Below are 24,730 nucleotides of genomic sequence, written 5' to 3'. Positions count from 1 at the left end.
CGCCCCTTCAGACACCCCTTGGACTGCGCAGGCCTCCGCAGCGAATCCTCTCATTTATTTTTTTTTACCCCGCCCCTTCGGCCACCCCTGAACTGCGCAGGCGCGCCTCCTCCTCAGCGAATCCTCTCTTTTTTTGTTTACCCCGCCCCTTCGGCCACCTCTGGACTGCGCAGGCGCGCCGCCTCTTCACCGAATCCTCTTTTTTTGTTTACCCCGCCCCTTCGGCCACCTCTGGACTGCGCAGGCGCGCCGCCTCCGCCGCGAATCCTCTTTTATTTTTTTACCCCGCCCCTTCGGCCACCCCTGAACTGCGCAGGCGCGCCGCCTCCGCAGCGAATCAGGCCTTCCCTGAGCATAGCTCCGCCCTTCCACCCCGTCCTACGTGGGGTCACGGGGCGGAGCGGCGAGAGGAGACGCCTTGCGTGAGCGGAGGGCGCTTCGGCTCTTGGCCGCCTCGCCGATGGGGCTGGCGGAGGGGTCCGCGCGGCGCGCGCCGGGAGTCGGCTGAGCGCCCTTGTTTATCCCGCCTCGTCGCCTCTTCCTCTCATTCGCGTCATGAGGCGCGGCGAGCGCAGGAGCCACGCGGGGGGCCCCGGCAAGGCGGCGCTGGAGGAGCCGCCTCAGCCCAACGGCGGCGCGCCTCCCGTCGCGGGGGGGACCCCCGGGCTCCGCGGAGACCCCCCGGCGGCCGGCCCCGAGGCTCGCCGCAGCACCGAGTCCGAGGTGTACGACGACGGGACCAACACTTTCTTCTGGTGAGAGGGGAGGGGGAGGGGAGGGGAGGAGGCCTCGGCTCTAGGTGTCAGGGTCTTGCCGTGGGTCGTGCTTGTGTGTGTTCAAGCGTGCCATTCTGTATCAAGTGTATCTAATGTTGTCGAAGGCTTTCGCGGTCAGAGTTCATTGGTTCTTTTTTTATTTTATTTTTATTTTATTTATTTATTTATTTATTTTTATTATTTTTATTATTGTCTACAATTCAACAAAAATAAACATGTCTCAACAATACATTCAGTTGTAACTACTTGTAACAAAAAAAAAAGCTCATTGCTATTACTGAGAATATGTTATCTGTAGCATTCATTGCTATCTGCTATCTATGACTTCCCCGCATCTTCTTCAGTCACTAATTCTACTGGTTAACACTTTTGCATAGAGTTCATTGGTTCTTGTGGGTTATCCGGGCTGTGCGACCGTGGCCTTGGTGTTTTCTTTCCTGACGTTTCGCCCGCAGCTGTGGCAGGCATCTTCAGAGGAGTAACACTGAAGGACAGTGTCTCTCAGTGTCAAGGGTGTAGGAAGAGTAATATATATAGTCAGAAGGATAAACTGCTATCTACTTTGCTCCAGTACAAGACATACAGGAGTAATAAAGTGAAATGCAAATTTCTTTTGAGTGACCATGATCCTAAAATTACGGCTACCGTGGCTGAATTTCTTACAGGAGTTCTTAAAGAACAAGAAAGGTTTTATTAACCCGACTTGTAACTTATATGTATTGCCCTTTGGAGGTATATTGTTGTTGTTTTCTATCTCTGTCTTTTGGTATGCCAATAAAGGTTAATGAAATGAAAATGAAAAATGTATAGTCAGAAGGGGGTTAGGTTTGAGCTGAATCATTGTCCTGCAAAAAGTATCAAAGGTAATGTGCCAATCATTGTCCTGTAAGTATCAAGATAATGTGCTAATGAGGGTGTGGTATGTTAATATGGAACCATTGTATCCTGAAGTGATCTGTAGATCACTTCAGGATACAATGGTTCTATATTATGGTATGTGGTATGTTAATATGGAACCATTGTATCCTGAAGTGATTGTTATCTTGATACTTACAGGACAATGATTAGAACATTACCTTTGATACTTTTTGCAGGACAATGATTCAGCTCAAACCCAACCCCCTTCTGACTATATATTACTCTTCCTACACAGGTGACACTGAGAGACACCGTCCTTCAGTGTTTCTCCTCTGAAGATGCCTGCCACAGCTGCTGGTGAAACGTCAGGAAAGAAAATACCAAGACCACGGTCACAAAGCCCGGATAACCTACAAGAACCAATGTATCTAATGTGTTCAGCTTCCCTAATGTGTTCAAACGGTCCGGAGTCATGCTGTCAGGAGTTAGGCCCATTCCTGTTCCTATGTTAATCTTTGGTTTTGATTCTCTGTTCAGGCTGTTGTCCCTCCTTTCCCTCCCCCGCCCCCAGTTCTGACCTTGAGTCTCTAGCAGGCAACTTCTGTATTATGGCTTGCTCGCTCCCTGCTTCCTACCAGGCACTGTTATCTCGTAATTCCCAGGCCGCTTAGCTTTGCACCTGGGATGACTCCATGCTTAAAGTTATGCTTTGTAGTTTGGTTGCCATTAGCAGCTTTGAACTTGTGGATTGCTTATGCTGTATCCTGTGGCTCCTGAATAAACATTTACCTGCTTTAGACCTGCCTGTCTGAGCGAGTGACTTTTTGGGATTGCCGAGGTTGGCTGGAGAACCTCACACTTGGGTTGCCGGGCCCCACTTCGCCCCCGGCGGGAGGTTTTGGGGGCGGGGCCTGGGGAGGGGTGGGACTTCAATGCCATAGAGCCCAATGGCCAAAGTGGCTATTTTTCTCCAGGGGAACCGGTCTCTTATTGGCTGGAGATCAGTTGTAATGGCAGGAGATCTCCGGCTACTACCTGGAGGTTGGAAGAAAAATAGACACCACTGTACTACAGGAAGATTAGGAAGTCAGTACAAGAGCGAAAAACATATATAGTGCAAAAATAGATTTATCTGTGCTACTTAACTAAACAGAACTATGTTAATACATATATATATACACAACAAACATACATATGAGACCTACAATGTGACAACAAGGGGTACCATACAGGTAACACATTTGTATATAGAGGAAATTCAAAAAGAATTTTTAAAAAAGTACATCCATCATCATCAGGCAATTTTTCCATGTAGTCTTGTATAGAAGAAGCCAAGTTCACCATGAGGATACGGCCGTTTCAAATTCTTAATTATTAATTCTTCATCAGTCCTTCAATGGTTGGCAACCTTTCTCTGCTCCCCTTTCATCAACAGAGCGATAATAACTGGCGGCCCCGGAATCGATATCCTGGGGAGAGGCCCGTGGCTCAGTGGTAGAGCCTCTGCTTGTCCTGCAGAAGGGTCCCAGGTTCAATCCCCGGCATCTTCAATTAAAGGGACTAGGCAAGTAGGTGATGGGAAAGACCTCTGCCTGAGACCCTGGAGAGCCGCTGCTGGTCTGAGTAGACAATACTGACTTTGATGGACCAAGGGTCTGATTCAGTATAAGGCAGCTTCATGTGTTTGGGGAGGGGGCTGTGGCTCAGTGGTAGAGCCTCTGCTTGGCATGCAGAAGGGTCCCAGGTTGAATCCCGGCATCATCAGTTAAAGGGACTAGGCAAGTAGGTGATGGGAAAGACCTCTGCCTGAGACCCTGGAGAGCCGCTGCCAGTCTGAGTAGATAATACTGACTTTGATGGACCGAGGGTCTAATTCAGTATAAGGCAGCTTCATGTGTTTGGGGAGGGGGCTGTGGCTCAGTGGTAGAGCCTCAGCTTGGTATGCAGAAGGGTCCCAGGTTCAATCCCGGCATCATCAGTTAAAGGGACTAGGCAAGTAGGTGATGGGAAAGACCTCTGCCTGAGACCCTGGAGAGCCGCTGCTGGTCTGAGTAGACAATACTGACTTTGATGGACCAAGGGTCTGATTCAGTATAAGGCAGCTTCATGTGTTTGGGGAGGGGGCTGTGGCTCAGTGGTAGAGCCTCTGCTTGGCATGCAGAAGGGTCCTAGGTTCGATCCCCGGCATCTTCAGTTAAAGGGACTAGGCAAGTAGGTGATGGGAAAGACCTCTGCCTGAGACCCTGGAGAGCCGCTGCCAGTCTGAGTAGATAATACTGACTTTGATGGACCGAGGGTCTGATTCAGTATAAGGCAGCTTCATGTGTTTGGGGAGGGGGCTGTGGCTCAGTGGTAGAGCCTCAGCTTGGTATGCAGAAGGGTCCCAGGTTCAATCCCGGCATCATCAGTTAAAGGGACTAGGCAAGTAGGTGATGGGAAAGACCTCTGCCTGAGACCCTGGAGAGCCGCTGCCAGTCTGAGTAGATAATACTGACTTTGATGGACCGAGGGTCTGATTCAGTATAAGGCAGCTTCATGTGTTTGGGGAGGGGGCTGTGGCTCAGTGGTAGAGCCTCAGCTTGGTATGCAGAAGGGTCCCAGGTTCAATCCCGGCATCATCAGTTAAAGGGACTAGGCAAGTAGGTGATGGGAAAGACCTCTGCCTGAGACCCTGGAGAGCCGCAGCCGGTCTGTGTAGACAATACAGACTTGTATGAACTGAGGGTCTGATTCGGTATAAGGCAGCGTCATGTGTTTGGGGAGGGGCTGTGGCTCAGTGGTAGAGCCTCTGCTTGGCATGCAGAAGGGTCCCAGGTTCAATCCCTGGCATCTCCAGTTAAAGGGACTAGGCGAGTCGGTGATGTGAATACTGACTTTGATAGACCAAGGGTCTGGTTCGTAGAACAGAACAGACAGAAACATTTATTGCGGCATTACGCCAGTAAAAATTTAGAACATAACAACGTTTATTATTATTCAGACCATAGCTAGGTGCTGTGGACAAGGTAAAGAGGCAGTTCCTGCCATCAGGCTTATTGTCTCTGGGCACACCAGGGAAGGGCATGGGGCTGGGAGTCAGGAGGGAAGTTGGAGAACGCCAAAAAATCCGGTGAATTTTTAACAGGCATTAAAAGTTGGAAGCGACTTGAGGGCTGTTACAAACACACACACTATCTAGTTAGGACCGGGTGGATCTCCCCTTGCTGATGCTCCTCCTGTTAGGGAGGCAATGAACTCGGCATCTATCCTAAACTGGCATGTTTCCTAAATCTCTGTTACCCTTGTGAGGTTATGACCAATAGCCTGTTTCCCTGCGTTCCCTGACACAACTTTTTACCTGCATGGGAGGGGGAGAAGTTTAGGGGCCATAACCTTGGGAAAGAAAGGCTGTTAGGCTGCTTTAAACCTGAGTAGGAAAAAGACAGGTGCCTATACTGTATTTACTCCCCTCCCCTTTTCAGGCAAAATGTGGTGGAGGGGAATTTGTTTAGTGAAACACTGTTGGGGGGGGGGAGAGCTAAAAAGGGAAGAGCATTAAATCCTCCCCTGCCCCACTGCAACCTCTAATCAGGAGCAGTAGCCTGGCTGAGATGATTGAAAAGCATCTTTCATAGAATTGGGCAAGGGGGAGGGGAATAATTTCCTATTCTGGAGGTAGGGTTTGCATTTCTCCAAGTGCTTAACGTTTTCTGAATGGGCTCCAAGTTTTTTCCTACTCCTCTGGCTCATGCTCAGTTTCTGCCCATCTTCTGTATTAATTATTTGTATCGCAGCATCGTTGTGGGAGATACATGGAGCCTGTTTGAAGTTGTTCAGGCACAGGAAAAACAATGGTGGCAGGATATTATTAGGTTGTTTCTCTTCAGTAAAAAGAATGAATTGAGGAGACCTCAGTTTAACATTCTGCATTTGTTGGTGTTGGCTTCTACTAGTGCTGCATCATTTTTGTGTGTTTTGCTGTTACAGGTTTAATATGACTATCCAGATGAGTTTTGCAGTATTGTGAACTACTATTTTTTCACAACTAACGCACTGTCCTGATGTACAGTTGGAAGGCAAAGCCATCTTTGTCTCTTCCAGTAACATTTGCAGAGCAGAGATGGTACCTGATCAGCTGGATACTGATATTTTTGCCTGTATAGCACATTATACTGAATGCATTATGGCAAGTGTGACTTGAATGAATCTGTTGCCTTTTCTCCTTCTGTATTTTCTAATTTGGCCTTATTTTTAGCTTATTATATTGTGCAGTGGGTTACTATAGTAACATGCAAAGCGCTTTTGTGAGACTTTGCCCTTGCTGGTTCCACCTTCCCACCTTCTGCTGTGTTGGCCCATGCAGGGGGAAAGGAAGTTCACCCTCTTCCCTTCCTTGGGCAGCTATAACCTTTCCAGCAGGAAGTCCTCTCCACACCTTTCCTCCCCTGCCTGTCCCTGGAGCTTCCCTTGTGAAGGGTGCATGCCCTACCCCCCTTTTCTCAGGGTCCAGTCACAGCCCTCCTTGTCAGATTCTGGTGCCAGTTCTGGCCAGTCTGGAGCTATAGGTGGGGCATTCGCCCATCCCTGCCTGGCTGTTGCCTGCTCCTTAATCTCTCCTCCTACCCTGGCTTCTCCTTCACCTCCTTTCCAGGTATTGCCAGCCGATGACATCATTGGCCTAGTCCAAATGAACCCAGGCTGACTCCCACCCTTGGCAGCCACTGGCCCTTCCCAGCTCAGTTCTCCCTCTGACAGCTGAGCTAGTTGGTCTGATTTGAGCCCAGTGCCCAGGATGGCCCCACTGCAGCTGGCAGGAGTCTGGGCTATTCCAGGCCAGGCGTCAGCTTCAGACAACTTTGAACTCTGACAGCACCATATAATACCAAGCAATGTATGGGAATAGGTCATAGTTGAGTGTCTTCAAAACTCTTGTTTCTAATCCTCCGCCTACCTGAGAGAATGAATTCTTGTTACGTGTAAGCCTTCCTTACTGGCTTTAATTCATGTTATATCAGTCACTCAGTGGTGTGGACTCTGCTCAGAATAAAAATGCACAGAAAGTGATACTTTAATATTTCTGGATTGTAAACGCAGGAGAGAGTCCGAGGACTACACCCCCCCTGCATCCAAGCAGAAAAAAATTGATGATTTTTACACACTACAAGTTCCTACCTCGAATCGGTTTGCAGCTCTGGCAGACTTTCAGGTAGACCAGGAGGAGTCCAACTTCACAGAACTGATTAATGAGATTGATAAGGACCGAGATGGAGACAGAGGAATGTGGAGTGGTTTGGAAACACCGAATCATGACGTAATTGAAAAAGCAGAAGAGGAGAACAGGGTTCTTTGGGACTTACTTCAGCTCACAGCAAATAGTAGAGAAAGCAGTGGTTTCCCTGCAGCACTTAAGATGATGCGGGCAAACCTGCTTTAACAGCTCTCAATAATACTTTCATCATAGTTACCTTCAAGTGAGAGGCCACCCTTCTCTGCTACCATAGTGTCTGGTATACGTAGCATTGAAAGTGGCTCATCTAAGGCATTTTAATACTTTTTTTCTGAACTTGGTCACTGGCAATGTTAGAAAATATTTTCAGTTTCTAGGAGGTGGCACCAATGGTGTTTTGGTCAATCTATAGTTGTCAGAGCTGTTGTATTACAGATTAAATCATGTTACATGGTATAAATGTAGGGTGTGAACCAGGGACAAACCCCAGTGCTTGTACATGGTCTAGGCTTGTATTTGCCTTCTTTTGCTAACATTATATAAATATTTACATTATTTAATTTTGAATAAGATTATTTTCCAGTTCATATTTTCTTGGGAAACCCATACCACTGATTTCTCATTATGTAATAAATTAATAAGGTGATTCTAAAGTTCACTGTATTTGGCCTACCTTGCAGGGTTTTGGTAAGAAAGCAAGGTCCATCTCTCAGTAAGACTGTAGGAGCAAATTAGCAGGCTGTAAGATGACTACCAGCTAAGGATGATCAATCCAATAGAAATGCAAGTGGACTGTAAATCAAAAGAGGGAGAAATCCGAACTCTGCCAGAGGAGGCAGGGAACCAAAGGATAGGTCAATCAAGAATAGACAAATGGTCATCCCAACTGGGGTGGGGGAAGAGGTGATAAATTGTCTGGACACATCAGGGAAGCAGTCTCTTCCTGGGCTCTTGCTTTGATCTCTGGACTCATTTTGACCACATGTAGCCACACAATGAGGAGAAGACCAAACAGCAACCTCAAGGTAATAGAACTTTTCCGAGCGCTTGTTCCTCTTACAAGTACTTGCCTGTTCCTTTGATTACCTTGGTTAGGGATCAGTTTAGTCAAGAGTGACATGAATTGTAGTTTTCCAAGTTATTTTCATCCTTTTGATCAGTCTTGCTGCCTATAAGTAATCTGGAATCTGTGCATGATTCTTTTATTAAATATTAAATATTTAATTCTACCACTTGAGTGGTGGAATTCTAATTTCTGTCCCCCTCCCCCAATACCACATCCTACTCTCAACCTTGTTACCCATGGCAAAGTAAGGAGAGGGGGCAAGATGACTCCTTCATCTCCAAGGGTGTGAAAGGTTGTCTGCTTCTTGCTGGAGCTCGGCTGAGTGAGGTGGGAAATGGAGTAAAGAGGCAGAGCCAACACACAGCTTCAAGGGCATAGTGGGCTGGAGTTCTACTCCTTCATCCAGTCATTCTCTACCAATTGAGTGGGTGGTGGCAGTGACTAGAAATCGGGGAGTAGGGGAAGTAGGCGCATCCTTAAGTGGTGACTAGGGGTGGCCTAGGAACTTATAAACTCCTGACAAGGAAGGAGCCCTGGTGCCTTGGGAGGACTGGGCAACCCTTCCGCATTTATCCTTGGACATCTATAAAAAATTTACCCCTTTGATCCTTAAACAAACTCAGGGTATAATTTTCTGACATTGCAGGAGACTTGGTAAAGAGAGGAAAAGCCTGGACTTTGAGATGGATCTGACTTGGCTTGAGCTTGATTCTGGGTCCTCTGATCTTGGCAGTTATAGAAGTAGGAATGTGCTGATTGTGATGGAGCTGTTGATACTTGGTGACACATATTCTGCAAGCTTACAGCACAGGTGGTAAGGGAGTATGTGCAGGTCAGTCTGTTGCTTTCCAGTGCAGTATCTCAAAATTTTCTTAGAACTGCAATATCCGAGTTGAGCTATTTAGGAAATGTCACCTTTCTTGAGAGTTCAGGAACTGACAGAGAACACACTGGAAACTAACCATGGGTTGGTAGGAATAAAGGTAAGGTAAAGGTCCCCTGTGCAAGCACCGGGTCATTCCTGACCCATGGGGTGACGTCACATCCCGACGTTTCCAAGGCAGACTTTGTTTGCGGGGTGGTTTGCCAGTGCCTTCCCCAGTCATCTTCCCTTTACCCCCAGCAAGCTGGGTACTCATTTCACCGACCTCGGAAGGATGGAAGGCTGAGTCAACCTTGAGCCGGCTACCTGAAACCAACTTCCGTTGGGATCGAACTCAGGTCGTGAGCAGAGCTTTTGACTGCAGTACTGCAGCTTAACACTCTGCGCCACGGGGCTCGTTGGTAGGAATAGTGACCATGTAACTCGATCTTACTGTGGTTTTAGCATAGTGCCTCTCATTAAATTGAGAACTTCAATTTCTTTAGTACAGGTTAGTTTAAAGTTTCCCCAGTTAATTGCTTGTACTGGTTTTTGATTGGTAATTGCTTTTCAGTGCCTATAGGCACTGAATTAAATTGAATACTAAATACTGAATTAATTTATTTAAAAAAATAATTGATTTTTATCCACCTTGCTCCTAAGCTACTCCAGAGTGGGGCAAAAGGGTAAAACAGTTTGTCCTGTGGGCATACTGTTCTGTAGCAGCCTTGTTTATTTTTTTATTTTTTTAAAGAAAGATTTTCTTGAAATCTTTTGATCTTCTTTTCAGGAGAACCATTACTAATTGTTTTAGACCAAATTCCAGTGGGTTAATTTATGTTAGTCTATTGCAGTAAAAGAGAACAAAGCATGGTACTTGAAAAAAGTACTGACAACTTCATGCTAACCATTTTTGTGGCAATTTTTTGGGGTGTGGATTAGTGTTCCCCTCAGTGTGTCCTGAGCCCATTTGTGGTCTAACTAGTCAAGATGTTGGGAGATTTGTAATTACGGCTCCTCAGCCTTCTTATTGATGTATATTGGCAGCCCTCTTCGCCTGTGCACTGCAGGGGCCCTTTGTTGCTGCTGTTTGCTTTCTATAAACACTGGGAAGAATCTCATCACAGATCTCACAGTGTGTCATCTAGTCAAACCCATATATACATGGGCATAGAGGAAGAAAATTATAAAATGTAAGAGGCATAGTCTGATATTTGTATGCGCAGGTCACATGTATACACAATAACTACATAACTGTAGTGCTCACAAAGGAGTAATTGGCATCAGCAGTATCTTTTTAGCATTGCTGTGCTAGTTAAACAGCTGTAGAGGGAGAGAACCATGGCCTCAACTGATTCTATTTGCTTAGAATTCAAGCATGTGCATGAGGCTAGATTAGAATGTTCTCCAAGTACAATGTCAAAATTAATTTAAAGCTACAAAAGTGACTGTGCTGAATTTTCAGAACAGTTGCATATTTTCACATGTGAAGTTTTAAATGTGCAGAAATCTGATATTTGGTGCGGAAAAGCACAGGTATTTGCTAACACGACTAATATGCTTCTGTTCAATATACAGACAGACACTGAAAATGCCTTACAATAGTGCTTCAGCCTCTAATTTTGAAAACTGATTGGTCAAACTACCCAAGTTTACCGCCTTATTGTGAGAAGCCGGTTGTCTATTCAAGATGGTAGTGTTGCATTTAGTTCTTTCTTAGCTGGTTGGTGATGGGAGAATAGCTTTGATTCTCCCAGCAATTTTTGATGCTGTAGACCATACAGCTGTTTCAAGGCCATCTGGAAAATATGTTTGGGGTGAGGTATCTGGCAGAGATCCATCTCCTGAGTGAGCAGTGTGGCACGGGCTTGCTTAGAACCTGACCAGTAGAGGTGCAAGTCTGGGAGCAAACCCTAGCTACTGACATGTTGGTAGCCTTGCCTCATTGTGGCATCCAAAGCAGATGCTTGGGCTAAAAGCTGGGACTTTGTGTCTGGACTGACACTGTGGTTGTATAAAACATTTCTGTTTGGTCAGATTCAAACTGTGACCATTGAGGGGGCCAGTTCACCAATTTGACAGCTGTGGTGTCGCTAGATGCTCAGTGTTTTTGCCACTATTTAAATATTGTGGGAAACTGTTGGAAGAGATTTTGTAGTTAGGTGTCATTAAAGTCCCAGTGACACCAAACTCTGTTGTGCTTAGGTAAACAACTAGAAAAGCCCTAAACAAGTCCCTAGAAACCATAGATAAGTGGAATAGGGTTGGCTGATCACTGAAATAAAATTTAATTAAGTATCAGGCGGGCAGTTTAAAGGATTAATTTCATTAAAAACATAGTTATTTTAAACAGCAGCAGGTTTGATCCTTATGCTAATTACAACAAACTTAATTAACAAAGAAATTAAGGACAATGTGACTGAATCACCACTTCTCTTTGGTTTTTATCCTGGAATATCTAGACTAGCTTAGTTTTTAAAACAAAACACAAACTTAAAACAGACTAATAACAACTGTTCTGAAAAAACACACCCTTGTAGGAAATTGGAACTAGGCTAATTTATTTACTGCTTGGAGGAACCGGTACTAGCAGTTGGGCATTTTTTTCCTGTGCTGCTGTGCCTGTCCCATCTGTTGCAGCCCTAGTAGGCAATCAGCCCTCCTGTCCTTGCCAGTAAATGGCACCATAATGATTAAAAACAACAACCTGGTGACTTAGGCTGTTACCGCACTAAGGCTGTTACCGCACTAGGTATTCCCACCGATGTATTAAGAGTTTGAAACTGTTATAAAAAATACTATTCGCACTTTGTTTGGCCCCTTTAGCTGTGAAGACGTCTTTGAACCATTTTTTAGCCGTGGCATCCAAAAACCCTTTTAAAGTGATGTTTTTTATAACATTTCCAAACTCTTGATACATTGCTGGGAATACCTAGTGCAGTATCAGCCTATGCTGTCATTCTGTATTTTAGGGAACAATTTGACAATATGACTGTTCAGTTGCTTGTATTATATTGGTCATCTGGCAAAGTGTGCCATTCCTGTAGTACTTTACATTAAACAAGCTTATGTTGAATCTAGGCAAGAAGGAGGTAATTGCAGTGCTCTTGAAGGAATTGTTATGTGGTCATTGAGTGGTGGTCAGTCCAGTGGAGCAGGTTTGGAACCTTGATATTCTCGTGGCCGCTGATTTGACTATAGGAAAAGCAGGGACTGGGATGCTTTTTAGCAGCTGCACCTGTTGTATATGCTCCAACTCTTCTTGAACCCTTCATGTGTATCTATGCTTTTGTAATCATAACAGTTGAATAATTTAGAACTGTTCTGCTCTTAATGAAAACTTGCAAGCTGTAGCTGGTATAGAATTCTGTAGTCTGCATTACTGTAAAGCAAACATAGCCAACCAGCTTTGCAACAATCTCACAGGCTGCCTGTGTTCTGCTGGGTCCAATTCACAGTACTGGTATTTACTTTTAAAGTCCTTAATGGACTTTAAAACCTGCCTTAAAGACTGCCTCTGTTTATATGAATTCCCACACTGGTCACAACTTGTTGATTGTTATTTCCCCTGATGATGTGATTCAAAATAATCAGCTGCTAGGAGCAAGACTTTTACTATAAATGCCATGAGGCTCTGGACCTCCCTATGAATGTCAGGAGTCGCTATTCCAGTATGGTCTTTTCAAAAAGATAGTGTTATCCACCTGCCTTGAGTGGGTTTTCAAGGTTGACTTTATGGGAGATTGGTCTGCTCTAAATTGTTAGTTTTGGGCTAAAAAAATATATTTTTGCTTGCATTTCTGTATAAGCCATCTTGAGCCTGGGAAGGTCAGTATATAATGACTACATTCAACCTGGTAAAAATACTGAGCCATCTGTTATTAGAACTAAAGTATTTTGTTGACTTGCTTTTTTCTGTGTAACAGGCAAGCACACACCTTAACAGTCCTGTTTATCCTTACGTGTACCCTGGGATATGTGACCTTGCTTGAAGAAACCCCACAGGATACAGCCTACAACACAAAAAGGTAATTTTCTTAACCCAGTGAGTATGTATTGCCAATTTTATGTTAACTAGCTATTAACATTCATAAACATCACTTGTCATTTAGTGTTCTTTTGCAATGATTTCCTGGTCTTATTTGTAAAAATATCATGTAACCGGGTGATTTAAATCACCAGGTGGGAAAGGCCAATTTAAATTTTAAAAATCCATTTATGTGGATACTTCCTAAGTAAAAACGGGTGGGAATTTTGTTACAAACCTAGAATCAATTAAAAACTGAGGCTTTATACACTTTGAGAAGGACTGAATCTGTGCAAAAGAGGTGGGCTCCATTTGAACCAAAATGGAACCAGGTTGCTGGTGGTTAATATAAAAAAATTAAAAACTAGCATAAGCCTAATTCATCAAAGTGCTAATCTTCTAAGAATAATATTCTACTTGTTACTAAAATTCGCCTCTCTAGCAAAATATTGAAGGGTAAGAAACGTAATGCTTATTTTTAAAAAGTGATCAGGGGGTGGGGCTGGGAAGTTGCATGCCAGTTACCCCTAATATTTATTCTGGGTAAATTGGTGGAAATTGCTATTTACCGTATTTTTCTGTGTATAAGACGCCCCCATATATAAGACAACCCCTATTTGATTTCTTAAATTTTGGGTTCAAAAAAATAGGGGTTGTCTTATACATGGGGGCTCCGTCTGTGAGAAGAAACCCAGGTGCTTGCAAGCAGCGAAAGAGGCTTGTCGCCCTGGCCGGCAGGCCTCCAGTGTTCAAACCAGTCGCGGCCCACCCCGCCTGACAGATGACGGGTGGGGTGGGCGGTGACCGGTTCGAACACTGGACGCCGGCCAGGACAATGGGCCTCTTTCCCCGCTCGCTCTCTTCCCTGTGGGAAGCGAGTGAACAGGGAAAGAGGCTTGAACGGGAAGAGAGCAAGCAGGGAAAGTGGACCTTCACCCTGGCCAGCCAGCGTCTGGTGTTCAAACCGCCCGCCCTGCCCGACAGCTTTCCGTGTATAAGACAACCCCCAATTTTGGACTGAATTTTTTGAGGGGGAAACATTACCTTATACACGGAAAAATACGGTAAATATAGAATTACAGCAAAAAATGTTGTTAACTGGCATCCATAGAGGGCAGTGTTTGCTGGTTAACCAATACCTGCACCAAAAGAGAAGCAGCATCAACCTAATCGACACTCACAGCCTGCTCCAGTGCCACCTTCTTGGTAGGGTCACCCTGTCATGCCCTCCCTACTGTCCAAGTAACTCATGGGCATGCCAGGAGCCCCAGTGCTGAGTGGGCGGTGGGTGGGCTCCTGAGTTTGTGGGCTCCAGTGCTAAATATATAAAAGAACAGGGTCTCCTAAAGAAGAATAAGCATATCATCTGCAAAAGGAGGTCTTACCTCACGCAACCTTGTGGAATCCTTGTAGTAGTTATTTATTTATAGTATATTATGTATATTACACAAGCATGTGGGTAAGGGTGATCCAGAAGATGTTATGTATTTCCAAAAATCCTTTGACAAAGTTTTTCACTAAATGCTGCTGAATAGTAGTCATACAATAAGAGTGAGTCTTATGTGTTAATAAGTGGTTAAATGGGAAGCAGAGGGTAGAGTATGTGAACAGTTTTTGCAGTGGAGGGAAATAAGCAGTGGTGTCTTAAGGGGGCATGTAGTGAAGTAGTCACACTTCCGGATGATACCAATGGTTCATGACAATGAAAGGTGAAGTTGATTATGAAAGAGTTCCAAGGGATTTTTCCAAACTGAATGAGTAGGAAACAATATGGCCTAAACTGGCAGTGGCTAACCAAGAAGGAGACCTCTGTGTCAGGGATAGTTCACTGAAAATATCTATTCAATGGGCAGCAATGATAATAACCCAAAATCTGTGTTAGGGTGATTAATTGGGGAAAGGGTTGAAAATAAAATGGCTAATATTGTAATTCCGGTGGGGTAGCCATTGTAATCTATTACGGTAAAACAAGACAGAAGTCCAGTGGCACCTTAAAGACTAACAACATCTAGTCCACTGTGAGCTTTCATGAGACAGAGTGCATGTCTTCCAAAACCATGGAACAAATTAACCCCTTAGTCTTAGTTTTACAGAGAGGGAGGACCGCTTGGGTAGTTTAATGGAGCATAGGGTAGGTCAGAGGTTCTGGCCTCTGACCTCTCCCATCATCCATCAAACTGCCCAAGCAGTTCCAGTCCCTACATAGACAATCTCACCTGATTTACTAGACCAGGCCTCTCTGCTCAACTCCACCCTTTCTGTAATTTACAGAAGTGAGCTGTGTCTCACAATAACTTATACTGGAGTAAATGTTGTTAGTCTTTAAGGTGCCACTAGACTTCTGTTTTGCTTTGGTATTACCCATGTATATATCTGTGGTGCAGCTGCATTTGGAATACTTTGTGGAGTTCTTGAAGATGTTATAGTGCTTGAAAAGGCGCAGAAAAGGGTGAACAAAGAGATCTGGGGGGTTGAGCACTTCTCTACAAGGAAAGTCTAAATCATTTGGAGCCTTTCAGTTTAGAAAAACATAAATTTGCATGGGGGGAAGAAAGTAGAGAACTTGTTTTTCCTTTCCTGAAATACTAGAACTTAGAACCACTCACTGATAATTATGGGCAATAGATTTCAGACAGACAAAATAAAGTAGTTCTTCATGCCGCTCAATTAATGTGTGGAACTTGCTGCCACAGGTTGTGGAGATAACTGGTACCTTAAGTGGCTTTAAAAGGGTATTTGATAAATTCATGGGGGATAGGTCCATCGTTGTGTATTAGTCATGGTGGCTGACCTCTATCTTTGAAGGCCATTTACTGTGGGGGGCAACTTAAGGCAGCTGTAGTATCTGTCCCCTGCTGTGGGTCTTCAGGGGTATTTGGTCAGAAACAGTGTAAAACCCAGTACTGGACTAGATGGACCATTTATTTGATCCAGCATGGATGCTCTTGCATTCTTATGTTCATACAGTGCTTGATTTCAGATGCACTCATTACTTCAAATAGAGTATCTCATGACCTGCAGGAGCCATGACACTTTTTAAAGGTGTCAGTTGGAAGCAACACTAGAAACTGCTGCTTCTGTCTAGTGTTCACCGTTGTCATTTAACTGCCAGAAGCAAGGATTGGTTGTATTTGCTGGACTGAGTGGAAATATTATTTTAATTGCAATATTCCCTTTCAACCCTTCATTTAGGATTAGTAGGATTTAAGATTACCACTCCAGAGTCTCTTGAATAAACAGAATTGTCAGTAAATCTTGAGTTACATTTACAAGTTCTCTAGATCCTGACCAAGTCTTGCGACTATCCTGACTGAGTAGGTTCAGAGGACTAATTTTGATAGTGAGCTTATTAATTTTTTATTAACTTTGAAAAATTTATTAGTTCCATCTTTTTATGATACAGACTTTTGAATTTGAAATGTACTCCTCTACTTTTAGGCCCAGCCTGAGTAAATCCAACAAGCTATTGCGCTTTATAGACTACTTTATTGAGAATAAACTGGAACAAGTTATCTATACCCTTGGGGTGAGATGAGGGACTAAAACTCAGTTACAAAACAAAATGGATTGTGCACAGGCACACAAACTGGGCATTTAAATTCCTGGGCATTTAAAAATATTTCCAGTTGAGAACTAAGCAGAGTTTATACCCCTAAGTCCAGTGAAGTCAGCGGGTGTAGAAAGTATAACTTTGCTTAGGATTGTACTGTTTAGTTATTGGGATCCTAAGCATCATTTCCAGCTAAATTTTGGGCTCCATGTGCCATTGGTTTAAAGAACTTTCTGCTAGTTTACTGCATTTTATTTATCTCTGTTGTCATGTATGTATTAACTACTTTTATTCCTAAATAGAAAGTAAAAAATAATTGCATCAACTTGAATTCATAATTAATCTGAGGTCAGATTTAAATTTAGCACATTAACATGTTTCATTCTTAGGCTGTAATCATTTAGTGCTGTTGATGCTGAAGACCTAAAAATAACAGATGACTCATTCTTCAGATTTCATATTTAAGAGCCTCTGTTTTCTTATTCATGAAAGTGCGTAGGGAGACAAACTTCAAATTGTGGCCTAAATAAAAATGCCACAGAGATGGCATCTTGAAATGTTTAGTGCTCCTCCACAACTGTACTTATTGGGGGGGGGGTGTTATTAACAGTTTCTGAAGAGCAACATCACTCTTTAGAGCAGTGGTTTTTGACCAGGGACCACTAGGACTTTTTTGTTTGGTGCAGGGACCCCAAGGTTCAAAATAAAAATTCAGAGAATTTGAAAATAAACTTTAATCATAACTGTTAGTTAAACATTAAACTTAGAATAATATTTGAATATATATTTTATAATAGAGAACTTTTAATTGTAAATCAATATGATTTTTGAGCTTGCATCCTTTTTACAAGCTGGGCAATTCTGGGGCTAATACTGTTGCTCAGAGCTACACGAATATCATCACTTGCTTCCAATCGATTTCTTGTTGTGTTCTTAATTATAAGCAAAGCAGAAAACCCTTGTTCGCATAAATAAGTTGTGGAGAAGAGCATAAGATATCGCCAGGTGAATCCCCGAACTGTAGGATATGAAATTGCTTTTTTACACCAGAACTCTTCAAGAGTAACTGATTCAAACACATCCTTACAGTGCCTATCATTTTGGAATTCAATGAGCTCTTCCTGGATTTCTTCTGCAACCTCTTCAACAGCAATACCAAAAGGATTGCGAATCAGCTTTTGGGTATCTTTTGATTCTGTCTGGTTATATTCCGGGAAGTAACGGTGGAATTCATCGACCAGCATTTGCAGATGACTTCTGATGTTGTCTTGTATATTTGCGGTGATCATGTCATCTTTACTATCATCGACCAGAGCTTTTAATGTCACAAACGCAGAATAATTGTTTTCGCCTACCCATAATTGAAGTTTGCAAATAAAGGCACGCAGTTTATCTTCAAACATAAAAATGTTTCCCACACCTGCTAAATTTGTGTTTCCAGAACCTTGCAACTTAAGTTTAGTTTATTCAAATGTGAGAAAATATTCACAAGATAAGCCAAATGCATCTGACTTTTCGAATCAGAAAACAGCTCTAGTAAATCTTTAATTTTCTTCTCGGCTATAAACAGCTCAACCTCTTTTCTTAGTTCAAATAACCTTCCCAGCATATTGCCTTTCGATAGCCAACAAACTTTGGTGTGGAAAAGAAGAGTCTCATGATCGGAGTCCATTTCAGTGCACAGTTTTTTAAAAAGGCGTGTATTTAAGGCGCTGCGTTTAATGACATTGACCACTTTTATGGCCATTTCCATGGTATTAACAAGGCTTTTAGGAAGAGTCTTGGAAGCTAACGCCTGACGATGTATGATACAATGAGTTGTTATTGCTGAAGGATTCTTCTATTTTATTACTGTTGCTAGACCGGAGCGTGATCCTAACATGGCTGGAGCGCCATCCGTACAGAAGCCGGCGAGCTTTTCCCACGTAATGCTATGTTTCTCAAAATACTCCGCTATTATGTTCATGACGTCGATACCTTTTGACGTCGTTTCCAGTTTCCGCGAAATCAATAATTCCTCTTTAATAGTCTTGTCGTTGTCTAAAAAGCGGACAAATACGAGCAACTGACTGCTGTTAGAAACGTCTGTCGATTCATCACACTGCAAAGCAAAACATGGTGAATTTTTTATTTTCGAAATAAGCTGCTCCTCGATGTCATTTGACATAATTTCAATTCAAGCTTTTACCGTGTTGTTCGATAGAGGTATTTCCTGTATTTTCTTTTTGGCTTCCATCCCTAAAACCTCTTCGACAGCTATCATCAAACAAGGTTTGACGAGTGTTTCTCCTATTGTGTGTGGTTGTGTGAGGCTCGCTTGCACCCTCCCCTGGCCTCCCCGCCCCCGCATGTTCCTTACTTGTCATGCGAGTCACCACCGCGAGTCACCACCGCATGACGCCGCGCTCTGCGCCTGCTAGCCACCACCATGCCACCCACGTAAATATTAATTTATTATGGGTTTATAACTTTGTTTCACGGACCCCTGGTTTAGTTCTCGTGGACCCCTGGGGGTCCGCGGACCCCTGGTTGGGAACCAGTGGGTTAGAGGGACAGCGCCACAGTGTGAGCTGAGGGTTCTAGTCTAGCCTCTTATTTCTGGATGTCTTGTGCTGTTCTCTATATTTTTTCTTCTTCTATATTTTGTTATCTGCTTTGAGTTTTAGTGTGAAAGGCAGGCTATAAATGAGGTAACATTACAACATGAATAAATACATTAATTGTGTGATTTAGAGAATCTTGTCACAAGTTCTCAATGTTTTCAGCTTTCCGCAGTTTGAAATTTAGTTACTCCTTTGTTGTTATTTGTAGTTATTTTGAAATGTTAGACATTCCATATAGCATGAAACATTTGTGCACAGTTTTTACAGTTTACTGACTAATTCACAGATGAAACTATGTAGTTATGGAAAATTTAAAAAATAAAGATTGCACCTTTATTAAATATTGTACGAAACTGTAATATTTGACGATCACCGCACTTGTAACAAACCACTTCACAACTTTGTAGCAAACAGTGACATTGCTAGACTAGCTGCAAGGATTATATTAGACCTTCTGAACTCAAAACTGGGTCTGTATGTACCTAGCGTATAATGTGCGTGAGAGGCCTTGGATATTTCCTTGGCATTTCCTGTGCTGAGTGAGCTACATAAGCATATGAATGGTATGGCTGTAGTGGTCATGTTGCTTGCCTGCCTGCCTTGTGAACCCTGATTGGATGGAAAAGCAGAATTAAAATGTTTTAAATAAAATAAAAGAATAAATATGTGTTTCTACCAAAAGGGAATTTGGTTGCAGATGGGAATAGAACCCACATTTGCAGAGCTCACTGAAATATATTCCCTCAAGGGCTCTCCCTCCAGTCATGCCATGGGGCTCCTTTCTGTGAGGGCTGTTCGTTCTCTCTTTCAGTGTGTTCTGTGTGGGGGTAGAAGAGGTGTGACTGTGTCAGCATGTGCTGGCTGGCTTTTTCCATCTGTCTGTCATGGTGATGTTGATATACTACAATTGCTATGCCTTCTGAACCTTAGTAATGGGTTTTTTTCTAATTCACTCCAGCTCAGTGAATGTAGGATACTCACGAGGTGTGGCAGTGCTACACTGGTGATGATTTGGGTTCTTAGACATGGGGCTATGCAACTGCTGCTTCATGCTGCTTTGATTACGTTAGAATGCCTGTGCTCTCCCTTTCATTAGCACTCCTTCAACTCAAACATTGCCTAAACAGAAATGTTTAGGAGGGCGTTTTTATAAAGGCTATACATTAATACAGAATGGTTCAGGAGGGTGCTTTAATAAAGGGAATGGGACAGTGGACTCTACTGCTGCATGAAGCGTGTATTATCCATTTACTATTTGTATTATTCTCACTGTGTTGTCTTCTACTTACGTAGTACAGTTTTTTACATTGTGTAATACTTATGTCTAATTCTTACATTTTGTTTCAGATTTCTGTAATGCTAGTCCTGTTACATTGCTAAATAGATAGATGTCTCCCATCCTGTTGATTTCATGATTTATACTGTGTGATCTGCCTTGAGTCTCAGTGAGAAATGTGGACTATAAATAACTTTAGTTAATAAATCAGCTGCAGTAGACAGTATGGCCTTCGGTATAAGCTGTATTTAGTCACTTGGTTGACTTTCTCCAAGGACTGATTCAAATGTTCAGAAATAACACATTTTAGGTAAAGATAAAGGTAGTCCCCTGTGCAAGCACCAGGTCATTCCTGACCCATGGGCTGACGTCACATCCCGACGTTTACTAGGCAGACTTTGTTTACGGGGTGGTTTGCCAGTTCCTTCCCCAGTCATCTTCCCTTTACCCCCAGCAAGAAGGGTACTCATTTTACCGACCTCGGAAGGATGGAAGGCTGAGTCAACCTTGAGCCGGCTACCTAAAACCAACTTCCGTCAGAATTGAACTCAGGTCGTGAGCAGAGCTTTTGACTGCAGTACTGCAGCTTACCACTCTGGGCCAAGGGGCATTTTAAAGGTAAAGGTAAAGGTCCCCTGTGCAAGCACAGGGTCATTCTTGACCCATGGGGTGACGTCACATCCCAATGTTTCCTAGGCAGACTTTGTTTACGGGGTGGTTTGCCAGTGCCTTCCCCAGTCATCTTCCCTTTAACCCCAGCAAGCTAGGTACTCATTTTACCAACCTCGGAAGGATGGAAGACTGAGTCAACCTTGAGCCGGCTACCTGAAACCGACTTCTGTCGGGATCGAACTCAGGTCGTGAGCAGAGCTTTGGACTGCATTACTGCAGCTTACCACTCTGCGCCACGGGGCTCCTACTGTATAATAATTCTAGAGTCCAGATTGGATCACAGTTTTGAATGTTCACCTGTGTAGTTTTCCATTCATGTGGAGTTCTCTGTGTCATCATAGAAAAGAATTTTAGCCTAGTCCCACTGCTGAATTTTTTCTATGGGCCAAACTACACAATATATTGCTCCCAAGAATGCCGCAGATCCTGCCAAGCAGATTACACTGGGAGTTCCTGGGCCAGCTTGGAACCAGACCATGGGATTTGGCCTCTCCCCCCATCCCCAGGCTGTTTTCCTACCTTGAAATGTCTCTGGAGAACCTCTGTTTTTTTCTGTTAGTGTGCCCATCAATATACAAATTTCCCTGGCAAGATGGACAGAATGTCCTCAGGTATGCAGGAATAGCATACCATCTAATTGGGCTCTGTAGGTCATTGTATTTCTTCATGGTTTAAAAGGTGAATGGGTGACTAGAAATGTTCCAGGCTACATAGAATTCATTTATACTGGCAGCAGATGACCAGAAAAGCAGGTAAGTACCCGCTGGGTATTCAGACAAGTAGCTAAATTCTGTCTTGGGATATGTAAGACACGGGGAAATGATGCTAAAGTTGATGCAGAGTTTTAAACCCTTTGATTACTTCAAATGATCATGTAGCCACTTTTTGTTGTACTGAATGTTGTTGTTTTAACTATGTTTTAACTCTGTAATACTGGTCAAAGACCGCAATAAATTATTATACTAGTCCTGTTGGCTGACTAGTAACAACCTTTCTAGGCATGCAGTGTTCTTGTTTCTTTGCCCCTAAGCTACCTTAATCTGTTTTAGCCTAAAGGGGCCAGGGCTCCTTGCTGTATCAAATTGCTACTTCTACTCTTCAACCTAACAAGCCAGGGATGCCTAGGAGACCTCTCTGGGAAGGGATTCCAATGCCAAATCATTTCACCTTCAGGAAACATGTTTTAGCCATACCTTATGTGTCATTTAGAAGTTCTTCCGACTTCTGTGAGGCCTCAAGTAGGGGCTATAGGAATTTAATGATGAAGGGAAGAAAGTTAACTCTGATCTGTGGGCTTGAGGTACTTTATTCAGCTCAGCATAGGAATAAGCTTTTGATAAGCCTTTCTCTCAATCCCCTTGCCAAACTTTTTATGATTCGGTATTGTGTACCTGCATTTTAAAAGGATTTTAATGTTGCTTTTAATGAACATACAGTTGTCTTCCATACTGCATGTTCTTGTCTGCTGAAATGTAACCAAAGAGACTGCTTGTTAATTAGTATGAACTAGAGTTATTCATGATACTTCGGTCTTAAGACAGCTCCTTGAAATCTAATAGTCTTTTTAATTTAGATGTGGTGAACATTCAGAAAGTAACTAACAGATACAAAGTGACTTCATCTTGCAAGGTCAGATGTACACTGAAGAATGTTTTCTTGATTTTTTTTCCAGAGGTATTGTTGCCAGCATTTTAGTCTTTTTGTGTTTTGGAGTCACCCAGGCTAAAGATGGGCCATTTTCAAGACCTCATCCAGGTAATCCAAGCTGCTAATAACCTAAAAATATACTCACAACATAGCTATTACCATGATCTTAAAATCTGTGTAACTACTAGGAAATTCTGTTTAACACCACAGGCCTTTCAGGTTCAATGTGATTTTAATGTGAGAGCCAGTGTGGTGCAGTGATTAAAAGCTATGGTTTGGAGCGGTGGCGTCTGATCTGGAGAGCCGGGTTTGATTCCACACTCCTCCACATGAGTGGCGGAGGCTAATCTGGTGAACTGGATTTGTTTCCCTACTCCTACACATGAAGCCAGCTGGGTGACCTTGGGCAAGTCACATTCTCTCAGCTTCACCTACCTCACAGGGTGTCTGTTGAGGGGAAGGGAAGGTGATTGTAAGCTGGTTTGAGTCTCCCTTAAGTGGTAGAGAAAGTCGGCATATAAAAACCAATTCTTCTTCTATTAATATACTCTATTAACCAGGCATAATTTGGAAATCCCTTGCCTATACTAGTACCTGTATTTCATTTTCCATTCTAGTGGAGCCATTAACGTCAGTGGGCTTAGAAAGGTGTAACTGCTTAGGATGGCATTGTGTAAACCTTCTGTTTACCATTTATTTCCTGTTAGGTAACATTGGGGGTATGAGCTGACACCATCACATCCAGTATCTTTCTCCACATGAGGCTGAGTGGCAGTTTAGCCAAGTGATATGGGCCTGACGCTCTTTAAGCGTAATGAAACATAGTTCTCAGAGTATTGACTATGTGTCCTAGATTTAGATATCCCCCCCCAACATAATTGTTAGTCTGAAGTGAAAGTGCCACGCTACCAATGGGGGTGTTGACTATTTTTTTAAGACCTCTGGCAGGTTTCACAAAAATATTCCCTGCTGCAGACAGTTTGCTAAATATACTTTGTGCAAGAAAGTTATAATATGCAACTGTTCTGAGAATTCAGCAGGCTTTGAAGACAAAAGCAATTGTCAACCGTTTAGATAATGCAAGTTTATCATGACTTTCACTTCAGAAATTTGACCTTTTCTGCACATGACTTCTGGACAAGAGAACAAAAGAAACAGATTGGGTGGAATAAAGACGCTTTTGTAATTCTGAATGACTGAACCATCAGAATATGTTGAAAGGAAGAAGTAGTCCATTTTTACTCATCCTGAATCACATGATTTTCTATGAATGCAAACATCTTGACAAAGGCATAAACATGATTTCCAAAACATTCCAAAACAAAGTGATTGCAAAAAGAATATTTTAGTAAGGCTGTCATTCTACTGAATGTATGGTGCAATTCTACGCAGAGTTACATCAAGTCAGGTGAAGTTAGTAGGTTAACAAGGGCTATAACTGTTTAGGGAGGCACTGCTAAAGTAGTAAATAAACTTCTATCATGAGAGCAGAATAAGGGAGCCAACTGTCATTATGGAGAAATATTTATCATGGGAAAAATCTCTTTTATGAGATCACTGTAAAATGAGGCATTTGTAAATGTGCAGCATACATAATTAGATGTTTTCTTAATGAAGATAATAATGCTGGTTTGATAACATCTAGATACATCTGAGGTACACTTTCCTTCAACAGCAGCCTGTGCCATCATAAGGCTAGGACTTATTCCTTAGGTGCAAACTGGATCAGCCTGAAATGACTGATTTAGCAGCCGTACTCAAGTTGCTTTAAAAAAAAAAGGATTTCAAAGAACTATTAACTACAGCATCTGTTAGATAAATTTAATCTTGTTGAAAAGTCTCTTAATCAAGAAAGCAGGTCTTTGTCTAAAGAAGATACTGGCAAAGCAGGTAGTACTGAGATTTTGAGAAGTCAGGTTTTCACTATGAAAATGTAAGATTCACTAAAATACTAACCATTAATAAAAGATGCTGATCAGTTAATTTCCTGTAAACTTTTCTCTGAATTCCCTTTATCTCTGAATTGGTTCTCAGAATTCCATTTTATCAGTCTATTCACTACTGCTTACCTCACCTGGCCGTTTGTTGACTGTAACCCTGTCAATACTGAACTTGAATCCTGTCAATATTGAACTTGCAATTATGCCATGGCTTCATGCAGTATGGGAGAGGTATTCAGTAAATCAA

At 42.8% G+C, this 24,730-nt stretch overlaps 1 protein-coding gene across 1 annotated transcript in view; it reads left to right on the top strand.

The window, feature by feature from the left end:
- The first annotated feature begins 555 nt into the window (after positions 1–555).
- The window catches only part of PTDSS2 (phosphatidylserine synthase 2), a 40,297-nt gene continuing 16,122 nt past the window's right edge, over positions 556–24,730 (top strand). Inside the window, exons 1-3 of the mRNA XM_056851169.1 lie at positions 556–755; positions 12,695–12,796; positions 22,569–22,651. Coding sequence (XP_056707147.1) covers positions 556–755; positions 12,695–12,796; positions 22,569–22,651 — 385 coding nt within the window. The remainder of the gene's footprint in view (positions 756–12,694; positions 12,797–22,568; positions 22,652–24,730) is intronic.

The sequence above is a fragment of the Euleptes europaea genome, chromosome 6 (assembly GCF_029931775.1).
Source record: "Euleptes europaea isolate rEulEur1 chromosome 6, rEulEur1.hap1, whole genome shotgun sequence".
In the NCBI taxonomy this organism is placed as follows: domain Eukaryota; kingdom Metazoa; phylum Chordata; class Lepidosauria; order Squamata; family Sphaerodactylidae; genus Euleptes; species Euleptes europaea.
This window is presented reverse-complemented; position numbering and strand designations above follow the sequence as displayed.